The sequence below is a fragment of the Staurois parvus genome, unplaced genomic scaffold, assembly GCF_062004578.1.
Source record: "Staurois parvus isolate SC_StPar_1 unplaced genomic scaffold, SC_StPar_1.0 ptg000086l, whole genome shotgun sequence".
Taxonomy (NCBI): Eukaryota; Metazoa; Chordata; class Amphibia; order Anura; family Ranidae; genus Staurois; species Staurois parvus.
Window position 1 is genome coordinate 510,844 of NW_028317882.1, and position 17,489 is coordinate 528,332.

The 17,489-nt window shown below is 41.3% G+C and overlaps 1 protein-coding gene across 1 annotated transcript in view; it reads right to left on the minus strand.

The window, feature by feature from the left end:
• Nucleotides 1-7,562, minus strand: part of LOC149468456 (neuronal acetylcholine receptor subunit alpha-7-like) — a 220,726-nt gene extending 213,164 nt beyond the window's left edge. Inside the window, exon 1 of the mRNA XM_089669961.1 lies at nucleotides 7,059-7,562. Within this exon, the coding sequence (XP_089526087.1) occupies nucleotides 7,059-7,137 (79 nt within the window). The 5' untranslated portion in view covers nucleotides 7,138-7,562. The remainder of the gene's footprint in view (nucleotides 1-7,058) is intronic.
• Between the last annotated feature and the right edge of the window lie 9,927 nt (nucleotides 7,563-17,489).

Genomic DNA, 17,489 nt, shown 5'->3' on the forward strand with positions numbered 1-17,489 from the left:
TCCATTCAGTAGCCAAAAGAGGCATTCAAAAGAGGGGATTTGTGAAAAGAAATTCACAGAAAAAGCGGCTACATTATGAACAGAATGTGACACTCAGAAAAATTTCCAAAAATTATGCTTTATTACACATATATAAATATGACATATGGGCATTCGCCCTGGTTTACCATCACCTCAGTATGAGACAATACACACAGACCTAAAACCATATAAAATGACACCAAGACCGGTCTAAATGCATGTGCAACAGAAAAAATGACTACAAGAGTCTAATGTCCCTGTAGCACAGACACATAGGTGAACACTTCCCAAAAGAGGTGTATCCAAAAATTATACCATAGGCATACCATAATATTGAATATTATAAATAGAACAATACCATTATGGTGAATCCCAATCAGGGAATCCAAAAATTGTACTATGGATATAAATATCACATGTATGCAATGCAGCAAGCACAATATGCGTCAAAAAGAGAACAACAAGCCTCAGGCCTGTATGGAGGGAGACATGAATGTCAAATATGTGATGCAATACATTCCTGTGCCGGCACAAGTGGTTGGGGCCCATTCATCTGTAATATAAACAGCTGTATCCTAAAGCTCTTGAATGAACATATGCCCCATTTATTCCCAGGGTGGAAGAAAAGATGCAAAAAGCAGCACTCTGCTTGAAATGGTATTGGGGGCTAAACCATTTCAAGCAGAGTGCTGCTTTTTGCATCTTTTCTTCCACCCTGGGAATAAATGGGGCATATGTTCATTCAAGAGCTTTAGGATACAGCTGTTTATATTACAGATGAATGGGCCCCAACCACTTGTGCCGGCACAGGAATGTATTGCATCACATATTTGACATTCATGTCTCCCTCCATACAGGCCTGAGGCTTGTTGTTCTCTTTTTGACGCATATTGTGCTTGCTGCATTGCATACATGTGATATTTATATCCATAGTACAATTTTTGGATTCCCTGATTGGGATTCACCATAATGGTATTGTTCTATTTATAATATTCAATATTATGGTATGCCTATGGTATAATTTTTGGATACACCTCTTTTGGGAAGTGTTCACCTATGTGTCTGTGCTACAGGGACATTAGACTCTTGTAGTCATTTTTTCTGTTGCACATGCATTTAGACCGGTCTTGGTGTCATTTTATATGGTTTTAGGTCTGTGTGTATTGTCTCATACTGAGGTGATGGTAAACCAGGGCGAATGCCCATATGTCATATTTATATATGTGTAATAAAGCATAATTTTTGGAAATTTTTCTGAGTGTCACATTCTGTTCATAATGTAGCCGCTTTTTCTGTGAATTTCTTTTCACAAATCCCCTCTTTTGAACACATGTAACAGAGTGCCTTCTTTTGCAGAAAATCTGGTATAGAATGAAGATGCCTTTAGGGTCCTGCTGCCATTGTTTATACCCTCAGACTATACATATAGTCATCTGGCACCTGCTCCCAGTCTACATCTGACAAATGGAACTGGTCTTTTGTTAGACTGGCTCACAGTGAATATCCTCCAGCCTGATAGAGATTTAACTTCCAATACCTCAACAGCGAACTGGGGGTAGGCAAAGGTGAGGAGAATATATATGGAACATAAAAACAGTGGCATAATGGCAATAGGACCCTACAGGTTGACTGGTTGCCAAACAGCTTTTTAGAAAAAACAAAAATCACATTATATTTAATCTGTGGCCTTATATAGATATACAAAGTATAGTTATGGTTTAGGCTTAGTAATAGATATAATCAGAACTGGGGCTAGGAAATAAAAACAGTAAGAGGCATGGCGCGTTTTTTGAAATTGTAATTTTTTTGTCATAATTTGTTTTTGAAAATGAAATGTTTTCACAATTTTTGTTTTTACGTACTGTCACCAGTGCCATTCAGCACCATCATATAACTGGTGTGGCGGTAATCAGGGACACTGACTGGTGACAGTACAAAAAAAAGGAAAACAATTTTTTCTCAATATTTTTTCTTTTTTCTTTCTTTTTTTATTGCATTTTTTTCTTTTTCTTTTTTTTCTTTTTTAACACACTGTGACCAGAGCAATATAATGTTACCATAGTAACTTTGGACTTCCCTGGGGAAGTGATCAGGATTTTCTGTTATCAGCTCACAGAACAGCAACTTGCCATCAATGGCTGTTCCCACTCAACAGAAGTTGATCTAATGATTGACTTCTGTTGAACGGGACTGTTAGAAAACATTTCTCAATCAGCCAGCTGCAGTCAGTCAGCTGAAGCCACTGATTATTATTATTTTAACATAATACAGGATTTACCGTATTTTTCACTCCATAAGATGCACCTGACCATAAGACGCACCTAGGTTTTAGAGGCAGAAAACAGGAAAAAAAAAATTCTGAACTAATGGACTGCAGACATAGTACAGGAGATGACCAGAGACTGTGGACAGCACAGGGATGACCAGAGACTGCGGACAGTACAGGGATGACCAGAGACTGCGGACAGCACAGGGATGACCAGAGACTGCGGACAGCACAGGGATGACCAGAGACTGCGGACAGCACGGGGATGACCAGAGACTGCGGACAGTACAGGAGATGACTGCTGACCTTTGGGGAGGGGGGGAGCGGGTACCTGAATTTGACAGGTACCCGCTCTTACTTCTGCGGAGTTGTTCTTTGATCTTACCTGTTCCTCTATCCAGCCACGCGCTGTCTTCCCGGCTTCTGTAGTGTGGGCGCTCGGCATGACAGCCGGGTACCAGTACGCATGAGCGAGAAGCACTTGCCCTTTTTTGATTGGTCCGGTGGCTTCTGGGATCTGTCATGTGTCCCAGGTACTGCCTTACCATTCACAAAAAGCACTGCTTCTTACTCATGCGCACTTGGCACCCGGCTGTCAAGCCCAGTGCCCACACTACAGAAGCCGGGAAGACAGCGTGCCGCTGGATAGAGGAACAGGTAAGATCAAAGAACAACTCCGTGGAAGTAAGAGCGGGTACCTGTCAAAGTACCCGCTCCCCACCTCCCCAAAGGTCAGCAGTCATCTCCATAAGGTCCCGCTGCAGAGCTGAGCGGCCGGCCCAGTATTCTGACACGGCAGCGGTGGAAATACCGGACTGGCCGCTACATAAGACGCACTGACCTTTTCCCCCCTTTTTTGGGGGGAAAAAAGTGCGTCTTATGGAGCGAAAAATGTGGTATATAGCACTAGTAGTTTGCTCAGCGCTTTACAATAGAAAGGGAGACAGTACAGTACCAATACAATTCAATACAAGAGGGATCAGAGGGCCCTGCTTCTGAGAACAATGTAGTAGGGAGGGGCAAGTGAAACAAAAGATAATTAACTGAGATGAATGAACTGATGGGAAAAAAAAAGATTCAGTTGTTAGCTGATGGCAGGATAGACTTCCCTGAAGAGATGAGTTTTCAGAGATCAATTAAAAGTGGACAGTAGGAGATAGCCGGACAAATTGTGGTTGGGAGTTCCACAGGATAGGAGAGGCTCTGGAAAAGTCCTGGAGACAAGCATGGGAGGAGAGAGCAGAAGGCTTTGTTAGAAATGGAGAGGATGGTTTGGGTTATATATTGAGACAAGATTGGGAATGTAGCTAGGGGCAGAGTTGTAAATGACTTTGTATGTTGTTAGTATTTTGAATTGTATTTGCTGGGCAAATTGGATGCCAATGGAGGCATTGGCAGAAAGAGGTGGTGGACACTGATTTTTTGGTAAAGTGAATGTGTCTGGCAGCAGCATTCATGGCATACTGAAGGGGAGATAGCCTGAATAAAGGAAGGCTTATGAAGAAGGATTTGCAATAGTCAAGGCGAGAGATAACAAAGGAGTGAATGAGTTGCTTAGTAGTTTTATTGGTTAAAAAGGGGCATATTTTGGAGATGTTATGGAGGTAAAGTCTACAAGATTTGGACAGTGATTAGATTAGGTGCAGAAAAGACAGGTCACAGGCCAGGATCAGTGTATTCTGACAGCAAAGGCATCCCACTGTCAGAATACAATAGCACAGCAGGGAAGATTCCTCCATCCACCTTGATTGTGTGGATGTGGGAATCCCCCTCTGGCTTATCGACAACTAAATGAGGCATCTATGGCCAACTTTAAGTTTGCTCTCAGATTCATTGACAAAAATGGCATTCAAAGCTAAATAAACAGGTAAATATACAGTAACTCCATAATGAGTAGGCTTTGCATATGCAATCATTAGAGACTGATAATGCAAATATTTCCTTAAACCCAGTTGTGGCTGATTCTCTTTGAGGAACCAAATGGCGCATTTGACAGATTTTGTACAATATGTTTCCAGTGTATTTCCTGGAGTAATCGTCTTTTATAATCTATACATCTATGAACCATCTCCAGCTATAGTGGAGACTACTCTTTTACAAAGGGTCGATGTAGTAAAGAAACAGAGCAAAAAGAACTCAAGTTCTTTTTGCTATAAACTTTCCAGGGATAAGGTGCTTGAGTTATCCACCATCATACTGGTTTACATGTTAGTAAAGGAACGGTTCACATAGTAAAGTAAATGTTTAATTACCTTAGAGAAAAAGGTAAAACGGTGTTTACTCTGAATACCCAATCATGTGCAAGGGAACAATTAGTTTGGTATTTGATCAGTCCATATTACTTTAGTGAATTAACCCAATTCTCTCATACCGATCATGTACAGCCTATGTACTAAATCTAATAGACAATCATAAGTTGTATTTTCTATAATAATTTTCATTGTAAATATTTCCTATGATATATAGCATATAATAGCATTTATGGCTAATTAATTCTGAAGAATTCCTGTTTCTAGGACATGCAATAAACATTTAAACCTTTCACTGATCCATTTGTGCTAAGGGTGCCATAGGTTTCAAACAAAACACTTTTAAATTAGTTATTAAAAGACAGAAGGGGCATCTTTACAACAGTAAATGACTAAACTCCAGTCTCTTAATATACACCCCAGTAGCACCCCATGTACACCTGTCATGAGATGAATATGGAGGCTGCCATTGCTCCTTCTGAAAATGCTTGGCTGTCTTGGACTCCAACAGGAAGCCTTGAACCTCCAGCATTATGACAGTCACGGAATCAACATTTTCTGAAAAATGGCAGCAAAATGTATCTACTTATTTATACAGAAAAAAAAAATCACTACTCAATAGATATGTGCATTTCGTTATGGTTCTTTTTTCTGACGAAAATGTCATTTTCAGAGATTCAGGTATATACAAGTCTTCAAATGGACATAGTGACAAATGTTAACGAATCAGAAAAAATAATATAACAAAATTAATGAATTAATTTGTTTAATTCCGATGATGTCACATGCTGTGATACCTGTTTGGGCCCATGGGAAAATTAATTCAATTTTCAATTTTTTTTTTTTGATTTGGATTTGGATAATGAATGGATCCAAATTTTGTTCCATTTGTTAATTTGGATGCACATGACGCCAATCGATATTGTCCAACCGGCTCATGCCATTTCTCTTGGTGGGTTGGACTACCGTCCGAAAATATGGAATCCGTCTGATTTAAATCAGTTTAATTCAATAATATAACAAATATATAGCAATTTTCCAGAAAAACCTACAAAATTTTTCAAATCCACCCAGACCCACGAATATATGAAATGAATGCCGAAGATAGGAAATTAATTCTAAAAATGAATCGATTTAACATAACGAATATGATTAAACAAAATTATTCAATGAATGAATGCATTCAAATTAAACAAAACGAAAATATTAAGCATGCATAGGTCTACTATGCAAGCACAGGGGAAGATTTACTAAAATTGGAGCGCTCAGAATCTGCTACATCCAGGCATTGCAGCCAATCAGCTTTTAACTTCAGCTTGTTCAATTGACAATAAAACTTGGAAGCTGATTGGTTTCTATGCAAAGCTGTGCCAGATTTAGCACTCTCCAGTTTTAGTAAATAACCTGCAATGACTTGAAGGAGAACTTCCATATATATCTATGTTACTCTTGTGTGTATGCACGTGTTTAAAACCTTTCTGAACAAAGGGAATCCTTGAAATCTTCTTAAAAAATGAAGAAAAAAATGAGTTGTTGCTCATAATGACAGATCAGGTTTAATTTGTTTAGAAAACATAAATTCGGATGAGATGTCATGGAAAACAACTCCAATTTTGTATTATTGTTCTTTTTTTTCTAGTTTTCATGACTCATACTCACTGTATCATATGTACATATTATATACTTCTACAGAAAAAAAGAGGGTCATGTATAGAAAACAGGGGCAAAATGCAATGCACAGATATCTAATAATAAGATAGCAAATTCACACTTATGCATGCTATTTTTAAAATGATAGTTTTCTGTGTAAAACTTTTCTTATATCCATGCAAATCTGATTACATTTTGCACTGATCTTGAATTTTTTAAACTTTTTGTGAAAAATATTGCATTCTGATAATACATGTAAAGTATACATGTAAAGATAGTTTTCAGTATAATTTTTTTTATCCTGCCTCTATATATATTATTCTCCACAGACTAAGCTGCTCATAAAACGTGACAGTGACAGATATTTGGACAAACTATAATACAGTCAGGTTTGATTGAGTAGTTGTAGCAAGTGTTTTTTTAAGAATATTTAAATACTATGAATATAAATAAATGTTTGCATAAAAGTAGTATTATAGTATTATAGTTTGACCCCTTTACTGACACCTGTCACTTAATCTGCATAATAATATGAGGAACATGATAAATGTATGCAAAAACAGGAATTAATATAATAAAATTCTATTATTACCCATATTCATTAAAAAAAAAAGTATTTGTTGCAAAGGTGATAAATACCTGCAAGCCTTCAACCCAAAGACTCATTTATAAACCATAAAATCACCTAAAAAAAGTGGTTTTAAATTCCTTTACACTGACATTGAGCTACAGGTCACAATGTCACAGTTGCCTGTAAATAATCAATGAAGGTTTTAGTTTGTGTCCCATTACCTCAATAGTCATGTGTACTGCATGCATTCCTATTAACAAAAGAAAGTAAAAGCTGATGAAATAGTAACATAACTACTTACCTCTGAGGAAGGTCAGAAAGAGAAAAATCCATAGGTAAAAACCATAAGCTAGAAATCTCAGACAGTTCTCCAAAAGCATTGTATTAGCAATACAGGGCTAGGGAGATGAAGTCAATGCAAGTCACACACTGAACCGATATAGATCCAGCACTGAATCTTTTTTAGCTGTTCTCTAAATAAAGCATCTTCATTGAAAAAGCAGCAGGAACAGTAAAACATTGTACCCCACAGATGACATAAACTTCCAGCTGTTGCTACATTCCTGAATCTTGCATAAATCAGGCTAGACAGGTAGCACTAGATGCTCCTTTCCTCTACAGACAGAAATAACAAGCAAGGGGGATAAAGAGAGCCAATAGATATTGTTCATTGGATAAAGAGGGATGTCAGTGCTTTGCTGTGTATGTACAGAGCATGCTGCATGTGGAAGACTAGAGAGAGTAAAGGATGCTGAGAGCTCTGGAGCACAAAGCAGCTTAAACACCTAGGAGATCTGCTCTCTCTTTTCACTCTTCTCTACAACCACTTAGTCATCAGATGGGTCAGCAGTGGTACTAGCACAAATTACAGCCCTCCTAGCTCAAACAGGTTCAGTTCTTGGCAAGATACACACATATATATATATATTTATTTCACTTAAAATACTGGATATATTTTACATTCCATAGGTATATTGCATAATCAATGGTGCATGATTTTACTTTAAATTACTTTATTAGGTGCTAAATTTCATTTAATAAAATTGAACCTTGGTACGGTTTTGGCTGAACTTTTTCCTGCTTATTAAAATAAAAGCTTTATTAGATTTAAAAAAAAAAAAAAAAAGCCAGATGGAAAGTTAAAATAAGAATGAACTGAATGATATAATGGGCAGCTCTTTACCCAGAAGGGAAGTATATTTTATTTTAGCCCCACTTCAGCATAATGCTTTTTACCACCCATCCCTCCCAACTCCTCTAACCTTTGTTGACAACCTTTTTTTCCCCCCTTGCCTGGTGTAGCCAGCAATATTCACTTAAGTCCCCAATTCAAGTCCCTTACTGCAGCGGGTTCCGTTATCCAGCACTGTGATGGCACCCCAAGACCACTGGTCCCTTACCATTCCCCTTTGATGATATCAGGACCCCGCTGCCAGCCATCCAATGGGAAGTGTCCACATTGAGTATGCAATAATATGGACATTTAACAAAGGACCCCAAGCAGGAGTCAATAGAAGAGGGACTTGGTGTCATGCGACAGCAGTTAAGGTAAGTAAAAATGGGCATTTAGATGGAAGATTTTTTTCCAGCAATCACTTAGATCAGTGGTCTCCAAACTGCGGCCCTTGGGCCGGATGTGGCCCTTTTCTTGCTTTTATCTTGCCCTTGAGGCAGCATTCCATCCACTTACACTAATCATGAGGCACCATTCCTCCCACTGACACCAATGATGGGGTACCATTCCTCTTACTGACACCAAAGATGGAGCACCATTCCTCCCACTGACAACAATAATGTGGCATCATTCTTCCCAGTGACACCAACAATGGGGCACCATTCCTCTCACTAAAACCAATGATGAGGCACTATTCCACCCACTGATGCCAGGGCATTTTCTAATCCCACTGGCCATAGTTTGGCCCCCCAAAGCCTGAAGGACAGTTAACTGGCCCTTTGTTTAGAAAGTCTGGAGACCCCTGACATAGATCATTGACCAGATCAGTGCAGATTTAAAGAGAAACTTCAGTCCACCTCTCAGGAGGCTCCACCACCCCACGTTGCCACCATTATGTCACATGCACAGATATGCCACAAACTCTGCCCAGCTTTTAGGTCCTCACAGAGCCCGTTGGCACATCTACACAAACGCAGGTAATTTTTTGCGTGAGAAGCAGCCTATAGAGCCAGCTATTTGTGTTACATGTGCTAATATGAGGTAAATGCAGACTGACATTGATTGACAAGCTCATCATTCTGACACTTCTCCAATTGTTGTCCAGTCATAGGTTTGGAGGAGGGGCAAGACCTGTAAGTGCCATTTAACTGCAGAAGAGAAACATCTGGTCTCCTGATTTACTAGACAGGGCTATGCTGTGTGAAGGGGCTGTATATATTTCAGAACTGAATGGGCATGATTACAACATCCTTGGCAGGTAAAACTACTCTCTTATATGTAATTCATGTGTGTATGTGCAGTAGCTGTTTGCTTTAAAGTGGAAATAAATTCTTTTTTTTTCATATTTTACCTACAGGTAAGCCTTTAATAAAGCTTACCTGTAGGTACTGTAATTATCTCCTAAATGTGCACCGTTTAAGAGATATTTACTCTAGAAGCGCTTTTGATGTCACCGGCACATGTACACTGCGCTCTCACGGACAGTGTGCCGTCCATTGAGAGAGCAGCACCGCGGCCGAAACTCTCTTTGCACATGTGTGGGATTGACGACATCGCGGCCCGACCAATCAGATGGTCACAACTTGCAAACCCGGAAGGAAGACTGGGTGAAGATGGAAGCCTCGGAGAGCCGTGATAGCACTCCGCTGGAGGGCTTCGTTTTCAGGTAAGTCATTCATAATGTGCTAGTATGCGATGCATACTAGCATATTATGCTCTTAGTTTGCAGGAAGAAGATCTTTTAGAATTTTTTTGCGGTTTACTACCACTTTAAAGAGTGTATACATTGCATTGAAGAAACCAACCAATCATATATGGGACTGTCTACAGCAGAATAAAATGCTATTGCTTGTAAAGGGTTACTGTACCTTTGTAATATTACTGGTTACACTTCTGCATTACAAAAAACTTCATGTCTTTTTTTTAATATATAAAACTGTATGGATTTGAGATAAATCACTTTTAAAACTACACTACCTTTTCCTGATTCACAAATCAATTAGGTTGTAGCATCATGTAAATGTACTGGTAAGTTGGATTCTATTCACATATTCTGAGTCAATGAGATGAAGTTGTATGATGTGATGATGAAAGATAACAGGTAATCATGGTGAGTGTCATTCTGTCTTGAATATGTGTCGCTTTACCCCCGTCCCATAGGCGTTTCTGAAGATTTGTGTCCACTTATAGTCCAGAACACCCAGACAACATGCATTTTCAACAGACTTGCATTCGGAGTCAGTAAACAGACCTTGAGATTATTTTTTTTATTTTATAAAGGGGTGTTAAACTTGGATGGGATAAGGGGTGTATGGGATGCCCAATGGAACTGCAAACAGAGCACAAACTTGTTAGCAACTATGTACCAGTCTTTACACAGCAGAAGCTCTTCTTGGAGAGCTCTTCAGCTTCCCTGGTGTACCACCCCAGACCCCAGATAATCCTCTTCTTATCCAGCTGCCTGAGGGAATCCCTAGGAGAGGGAATCCAGTGCCTGCCACTTTAAATGATACAGTCCCGGGTATGGAGCTAATCAGGTTTCCCACCAGAGTACTCATTTTCCCTTAACTGGCCCAGGGGGTGTAGGACTACTCACTCACTCAGATTTAGGTAGGTGGCTGCCTTCAGGTCTTTTTCTGGGCAGGTTCCTTTCCTGGCTGTACAGGTGGTCCTCTGCTCTGGGGACCAGTGAGGCTGAGAGATCCTCCTGTCCAGTGCCTTGCCTGTAGGTTTTATATAACGAGATATAACACTATAACACTACACATACATGATACATGTGCCTGCTTCCATGAAACTCTGTAATATGGAAGGGGAGCATTATTTTTTTTACAGTTATGTCAACTGTGGGACAAAGTACTGCATGTAAACATCCAACTCTAGTTATGGCGTCTTACCTGCCCCTCTCCCCTCTTGCTACAGCTGATCCAACAACAGCTATGAAGGAGATGGCTGATTTTTAACTGCAGCTTATCTCAGCTCTGAGCACTTTCATGAAACAAGCAATAGCAAGAGGAATGCAAGGACTGACACGTCTCCCCTCCTTCTGCATGTGCATTATGGCTGGAGTCTGAGAGGAAGAAGCAGTACAAGAAGCTAACGATCAGTTCATGTTGTGATAAACAGCATGCTGATAGGAGAAGAGAGAAGAATGACAGAGTAATGAGCTCATCACTGTACTTGCTCACCATTCACTGTCTAGTCACAGGCTGTGGGCAGGTCCAGGACAGTCTTGGCTCAGAGGAAGGGAGTGAAATGATGCCGGCCATCAGATTGAAGAAATCTAGTGGCAGAAAACAGTACTGAGAAGAAGTCTCTGTATTGAAAGTCAATTTTGCATCAAAAGCTGGTTTTGGTATTTCGTCTTTTATGGGCTATTTATTTTTTACCTTGTTTTTGGTCGGAGCTCTGCATAAATTGTAAGGTACTAATTTTATATCAAGGCTTGGCATCCTCTTTTATTAGTGAAACCATTAAAAGTTTATTGTGTGGCACTCACCATTACATACGTATATCAACGGCAGATGGAAGCTGGTGTCGAAAGACCGGTTGCCATAGGAATTCCCCATACATAAATGTTTAACTTTTCCAGGTAGTGAACAGGCTCTGTTTTTTGGCTGAGATCAAATTTAGTATCTGTTCTTATCAGTGTCCAGTAGGGGTGCTCTACCATCATTCTGGTCTCTTGGCAGAAATGGTTGGCTGTATAATACCTCTGCTGGTATGATGGGGGGGGCTCTGAAGGTTTGTTCCATAGGAACAGAAACTAGGGTGCTCAATGGGTAAGGTGGAGCATGTGAGTAATTTCACGGTGATAGGGGGGCAGTGCTTCTTGATTTGGATGATGCTACCTGGTCTGGTCATGGGCTGGGAAGGCAGAGAACCTGCAGCGGTGTCAGTGCCCCTTGGGAGTTGGTCGCCCCAAGGGTGCTCTTAGCATCACTTGGATCTGAGAAACCCACTGTGAGAATGAGCACATGGTCATGGCACCCCCTGTTTTTCTGCACTGTACCTCTTGGGTCAAGACATGGGCAATGTTTGTTACCAGGTGCAAAGCACTGGCATTTATTTAATTTATTTTTCTCTCCACATGTGTGTCACTTGCTTTTTTATCTGTTTTTCACTTGAATAAAGGGTGTGGGTCCTTGGGCCTACCCTGAAGTTTTGGGGGAGGATGTGTGGCTATCAGATTCCTTCCTCACCTGAATCGAGTGTTTCTCTTTGGGAGAGACCCTCTTTGGGAGAGACCCTCAGTGGTTGAATTTGGCTGACCATGGAAAGAGAGGTCCACCAGGCATTTTGGCTAGATGGAGCACAAGTGTGCCTTGCCCCTGTCAAAAGCCAAGCATCAGGGAAGGTCCTACTTTTTCAGAGGGTGGACTAGAGACAAACCCCTAAGTGTACTTTTTTGTGTGTTTTTCACATACATTTTTTTAGTTCAATTCTTGGTGTTTTGCTTTTTGTACACCACAGCGGGTAATAGAAAGAAAAAAAATATTCAGTGCTCTTGTGTATATTTAGTTCATGTATAATATACAATAGAAAATTTCACAAAGGCACTCTAGGCATCACCCATTCTGCTTTTTTTAATCCGTAGCAAAAAAACAGCATATTTCAAAAACGGCTAATTTGGCCCATGGTCATTTCACTTTCTATCTGCAAGCTTTTTCAAAGCAAGCATCACTAATATTTAAAAAGATCCCTCAGTATTAGCTTGAATCATTTGCATCAATTGTCATTTTTTTTTTGTAATATTAATGGGTGGTGTGCTCTGTTATCTTGCAAAATGTATGTAGTTTACGTGGATCCTGGTGTCAGTACTCTTGTAGAGGAGGCAGACCATACACATTCACTAAAGAATCTTGTATTCTGCCACCATCTTCTGGTCATATTGATGCACAACAACTACAGAATTAGAATTACGCAAAGTTGGATTTGGACATTCAAACATTAATCATTAAATAGTTGTTGTAGTTACAAAGTTCATTAGGCAAAATGAGACCCTTGTCCATCAAGGTCTCAGATCATGCAGCTTTGGTCCAGAGTGTGGTAAAACAAAACATCTGGTACAACTGTTGACAATTTTGTAAGAAGTTGAAAACATTTTTTCCTAAGCATTTAATTCCACTCCAGGTCCATTTATCATTTCAAATATTTAAAAAAATTATATAATTATATTATAATGATGGATAACCTTAGTGAGAAATAAACATTATTTATTTTCAGTTTTTTTCAATTATTATTTCATATTGCTCAGTATGTCACATCTTAACCAATCTTTTTCTAAAGAACCACTTCCCAAGCTGATATACAGATGAAACTCAAAAAATTAGAATATCGTGCAAAAGTTCATTTATTTCAGTAATGCAAATTAAAAGGTGAAACTAATATATGAGATAGACTCATTACATGCAAAGCAAGATAGTTCAAGCAGTGATTTGTCATAATTGTGATGATTATGGCTTACAGCTCATGAAAACCCCAAATCCACAATCTCAGAAAATTAGAATATTGTGAAAAGGTGCAATATTTTAGGCTCAAAGTGTCCTATTCTAATCAGCTAATTAAGCCATAACACCTGCAAAGGGTTCCTGAGCCTTTAGATAGTCTCTCAGTCTGGTTCAGTAGGAATCACAATCATGGGAAAGACTGCTGACCTGACAGTTGTGCAGAAAACCATCATTGACACCCTCCATAAGGAGGGAATGCCTCAAAAGGTAATTGCAAAAGAAGTTGGATGTTCCCAAAGTGCTGCATCAAACCACATTAATAGAAAGTTATGGGGGGCATGGTCTGCTGAGATCCAAGATGCTCATGTGATACGGGAGCTCCTGCCAGCCTGAGACCTTGCATCGATATTAGCAGAGGAGCGGGTGAGACAGAGCCATTACATGATGGGGAAAGCGGACCGGAAGGTCACCGGCTCTCGTTCCTGCTCTCCGCGGGCACATAACCCCAAGCAGTCCAGACATATTCAGGAGCTGTTCAGCTCTCAGCAGAGGGACAGACCACAAGCAGCATCCCCCTCCTCCCTCCACTACAACAACATGTGCTCAGAACACAGACACTGGGGCTGGCATGGAATCTGTCCCACAGCATAACCTCTCTTCAGACACTCATACACTTTCTTTAAGAGATCTGCAGGCATTTGCAGCTGACATTAAAGCTACTTTTACCACAGCCCTCAGTGACCTAAGAGAAGACTTTCATTTGTTAAGTACAAGAATAGAGGCGATGGAATTCACAAGCAGATCTAATGCTGATGCCATAGTGGAGATACAGCAGTTGTCAGTATCGCACACATCTAATATCCGTGATTTTTATAGACAGATTGAAGATCTGGATAACAGAGGTCGTAGACATAATATCAGATTGCGTGGCTTGCCTGAATCTGTGGAGCCGAGCGACATCCCCAAAACAGTAATTGCGATCTTCAATGATCTGCTGGGCCATCCACCTGCTGCACCCATTGATCTGGAACGTGCACACAGAGCGCTTCGCTCCAGAGGCAGAGATTCTGACCCCCCCAAGAGCTGTGGTGTGTTGCTTGGTCAGCTTTCCAATCAAAGAAGACATTCTCAGAAGGGCCAGAGAAAGAAGACACCCTTTATTTCAGGGTAATGAGATACACCTGTTCCAGGACCTCTCCTCCATAACCTTGCAACAAAGGCGAGAACTTCGCCCCCTGCTGGACACACTTCACTCTCATAACATACCATACAGGTGACGATTTCCATTCTGTCTCTCCGCTCAAGCTCAGGGGCGCACAGCCTACCCGCGAGTTCCAGAGGATCTCCCCAGCTTCTGTTCCGCACTGGACATTCCTCTAGTTGAGCTTCCAGATTGGTACAGATCTTTGCGTCTTCCAAATGCTACTGAATCTGGTCGAGTACCAAGTGACATGGATTGGCAAGGCCCCCATCTCCGCCACCACCGATCGGTCCCTTCCACTCCTCCGAGACTTCCTGCTAGAGGCTCCACCACCAACAACAGCCCGACGGCCTCTCCTGCACATCGCAGACCCCGCCATGATACCTAAAGACCCTTCTTTGATCTTTTCCCTGACTTTCTCTCATCAGCAATACTTATCCAGATTATGATCTTACCGGATCCCTCTCATCCGACTCCAGGACCATGCCGGTAGCACCTCGGGTCCTATTTGGCCATTTAACTGGACACCTTCACCCTTTCATTTTCTGCTCTCTATCCCATCCGCCCTGGTCCAGGTCTTTTGATGCCCCTGCAGATGTTGCCAAAATCGCCTAATCGATCATGAAGACCTTTTCCCTCTCCATCTCAGCTTCTTCAATGGACCCCCAGTCCTGATGTACCTCCGCAGGCACCCTCCATGTCACTGGCCTTTTTATTGCTGCATTTTCACTACCTCTGATGGAAGCCTGGGGGATGGTCCTACAGTCTTTCTCTAGCTCTGTTTGTAATGTATATGCTGATTTGTCTGCTGCATAGAGTCTCTGGAGAGTATGGATCTCCAGACCCTCTATGCCCGGCCCCTGCTTAGTTGTATGGCTTCCCGGGGGTCTTTTGATGATCTTGCAGTGGTCAGAGGTGAATTCCATGCCCTCCATTACATATTGTCTGTATTTCCCTGACCATGATCCCTACTGTTCTTCATTAGAGTTTACTGTGAGAGGTTTCATACTCCAGCTCGCCTTTATACGTTTTCCAGGGGTAGTGTGGGATGGCGGGGGAGGACTGGGTTGGGGGAAGGAGGGGGTCCGGGACCCGGGCTGTCATTTCCATAGTATTATTATGTTACATACTGTATCTGTTTGAAATCAAGTATCACCTCGTTACACTCTCCAGGTGTTGTTCCCTGCGGGGTCCGGCCCCCTCCTTCACCTCATGTCATAACACCCATCTAAACCACATTTACTGCTTACAGGTTTTGAAACCATCATTCGGAGTTTCTGCTGAGCTCCTCCCCGGTCCCGTCCTCTTCCCTCTCCCCTTGCCTAGCTACCGCTATTTTTTCTTTTTAGACACGAGGTGCTGCTTGATTTTTAGAATGTCGTGGAGTCCTGCGGAGCGGGGTGGGAGGTGGATGGTTTGAGTTTTTGAGAGGGAGTCGGGAAGAGAAGAGTTAGGACAGATGAGAGATACCTTAGGGTTCCAAAAATAAATGGTGCACTATGTCTCATGTTTCCCAATTGTTTCCTTTGATGGTTGCTTTTTTTTTGTTGAATGGTTGCCCTGCTGTTTCTATGATGTTGCATTGTTTTTGCCATAAACAGATTATGATACGATTTGCTTTTCATATTAATGATATGCAGGTTTTCCATCTGGCTTTCACTGATGTTTTATTTTCAGCATGGACTCGCACACTGGCCCTACCACGGCACACCTACAATACCACAACTCTGCCCATAACTTTAGGATCATGACACAACTGCATTCCACTTAGATGTGCATTTTCTCATTTCCATACATACAATGCTTCCACCACTATATGCCCTAATAATATATATTCTGTTTCCTTGCCCTCATGACATTTATTACATTTTCCTTCTGATATCCCTAAGCTTGTTGCTGCGTCTTACCTCACCCATTATGTCGGATGATAGCGGTTGTGCCCCATCTATATCTTCATTCAAACGAATTGTGCTCACCCTCCCTCCCCGATTCTTGCATTTTTAAGGTCCATGGCCCTGCGGACTCTTTCTTTTTGGATCTAAGTCCACCGCGTTTCCCACACAGCAAGTTTTGAGAGCTCTCGCTGAACTTTTTCCAGCCGCCTTTACTCCCTTGTCCTCTGCCTCTCATTTCCTTTCATTCCTTGTTCCTCTTTCTGCTATTTCCCTCCTACCTGTTCTTCTTTCTTGTTCTTCTTTCCTCCTTCCTGTATCTTGGTGGGTCAGCTGGTCTACCCCCACTGCCGGTTATCTCTCTCTCTCTTCTCCCCTCATTTTCCTCTTACTTTTCATTTAATTTCCTTTCTTTTCCTTCCCCTCTCCCCCCCTTCCCTTTTTTTTTTCTTTCCTCTCTTCTCTCTCTTCCCCATACCCCCTTTCCCATCCCTTTAGGTTCCCTTTACTCTCCCAGACATGCCTTCTCTGAACTTCCTGTCAGGACATCTTTCGCTGAAAGTTCTGTCTATTAATGTGAAGGGTCTGAATACCCCTGAAAAGCGCACTCTCCTGCTTTCGCACCTTTTTAAACAGAGAGTGGATATTGTTTTTCTTCAGGAAACGCACTTCTGTTGTGATGCCATACCCAAGCTTACTAACTCCCGTTTTCCGACAGTTTATCATTCTCCTAACCCTCATGCTAAATCTAAAGGCGTTTCCATTTTGATTGCAAAGCACCTCCCTCTGGTTATCTCGGAGTCACTTCTGGATCCGGATGGTAGATTCCTGTTTCTAAAAGGTAATTTTGCCAATAGGCCCATCACTTTAGCAAATCTTTACGCACCCAACACTAGACAGGTATCCTTTTTCCGCTCCATTACCTCTTCACTCTCCTCCTTCCAGACGGGTATCCTAATCTTGGGAGGTGATCTTAACGTTCCCTTATGCCCTTTATTGGACTCTTCCTCGGGAA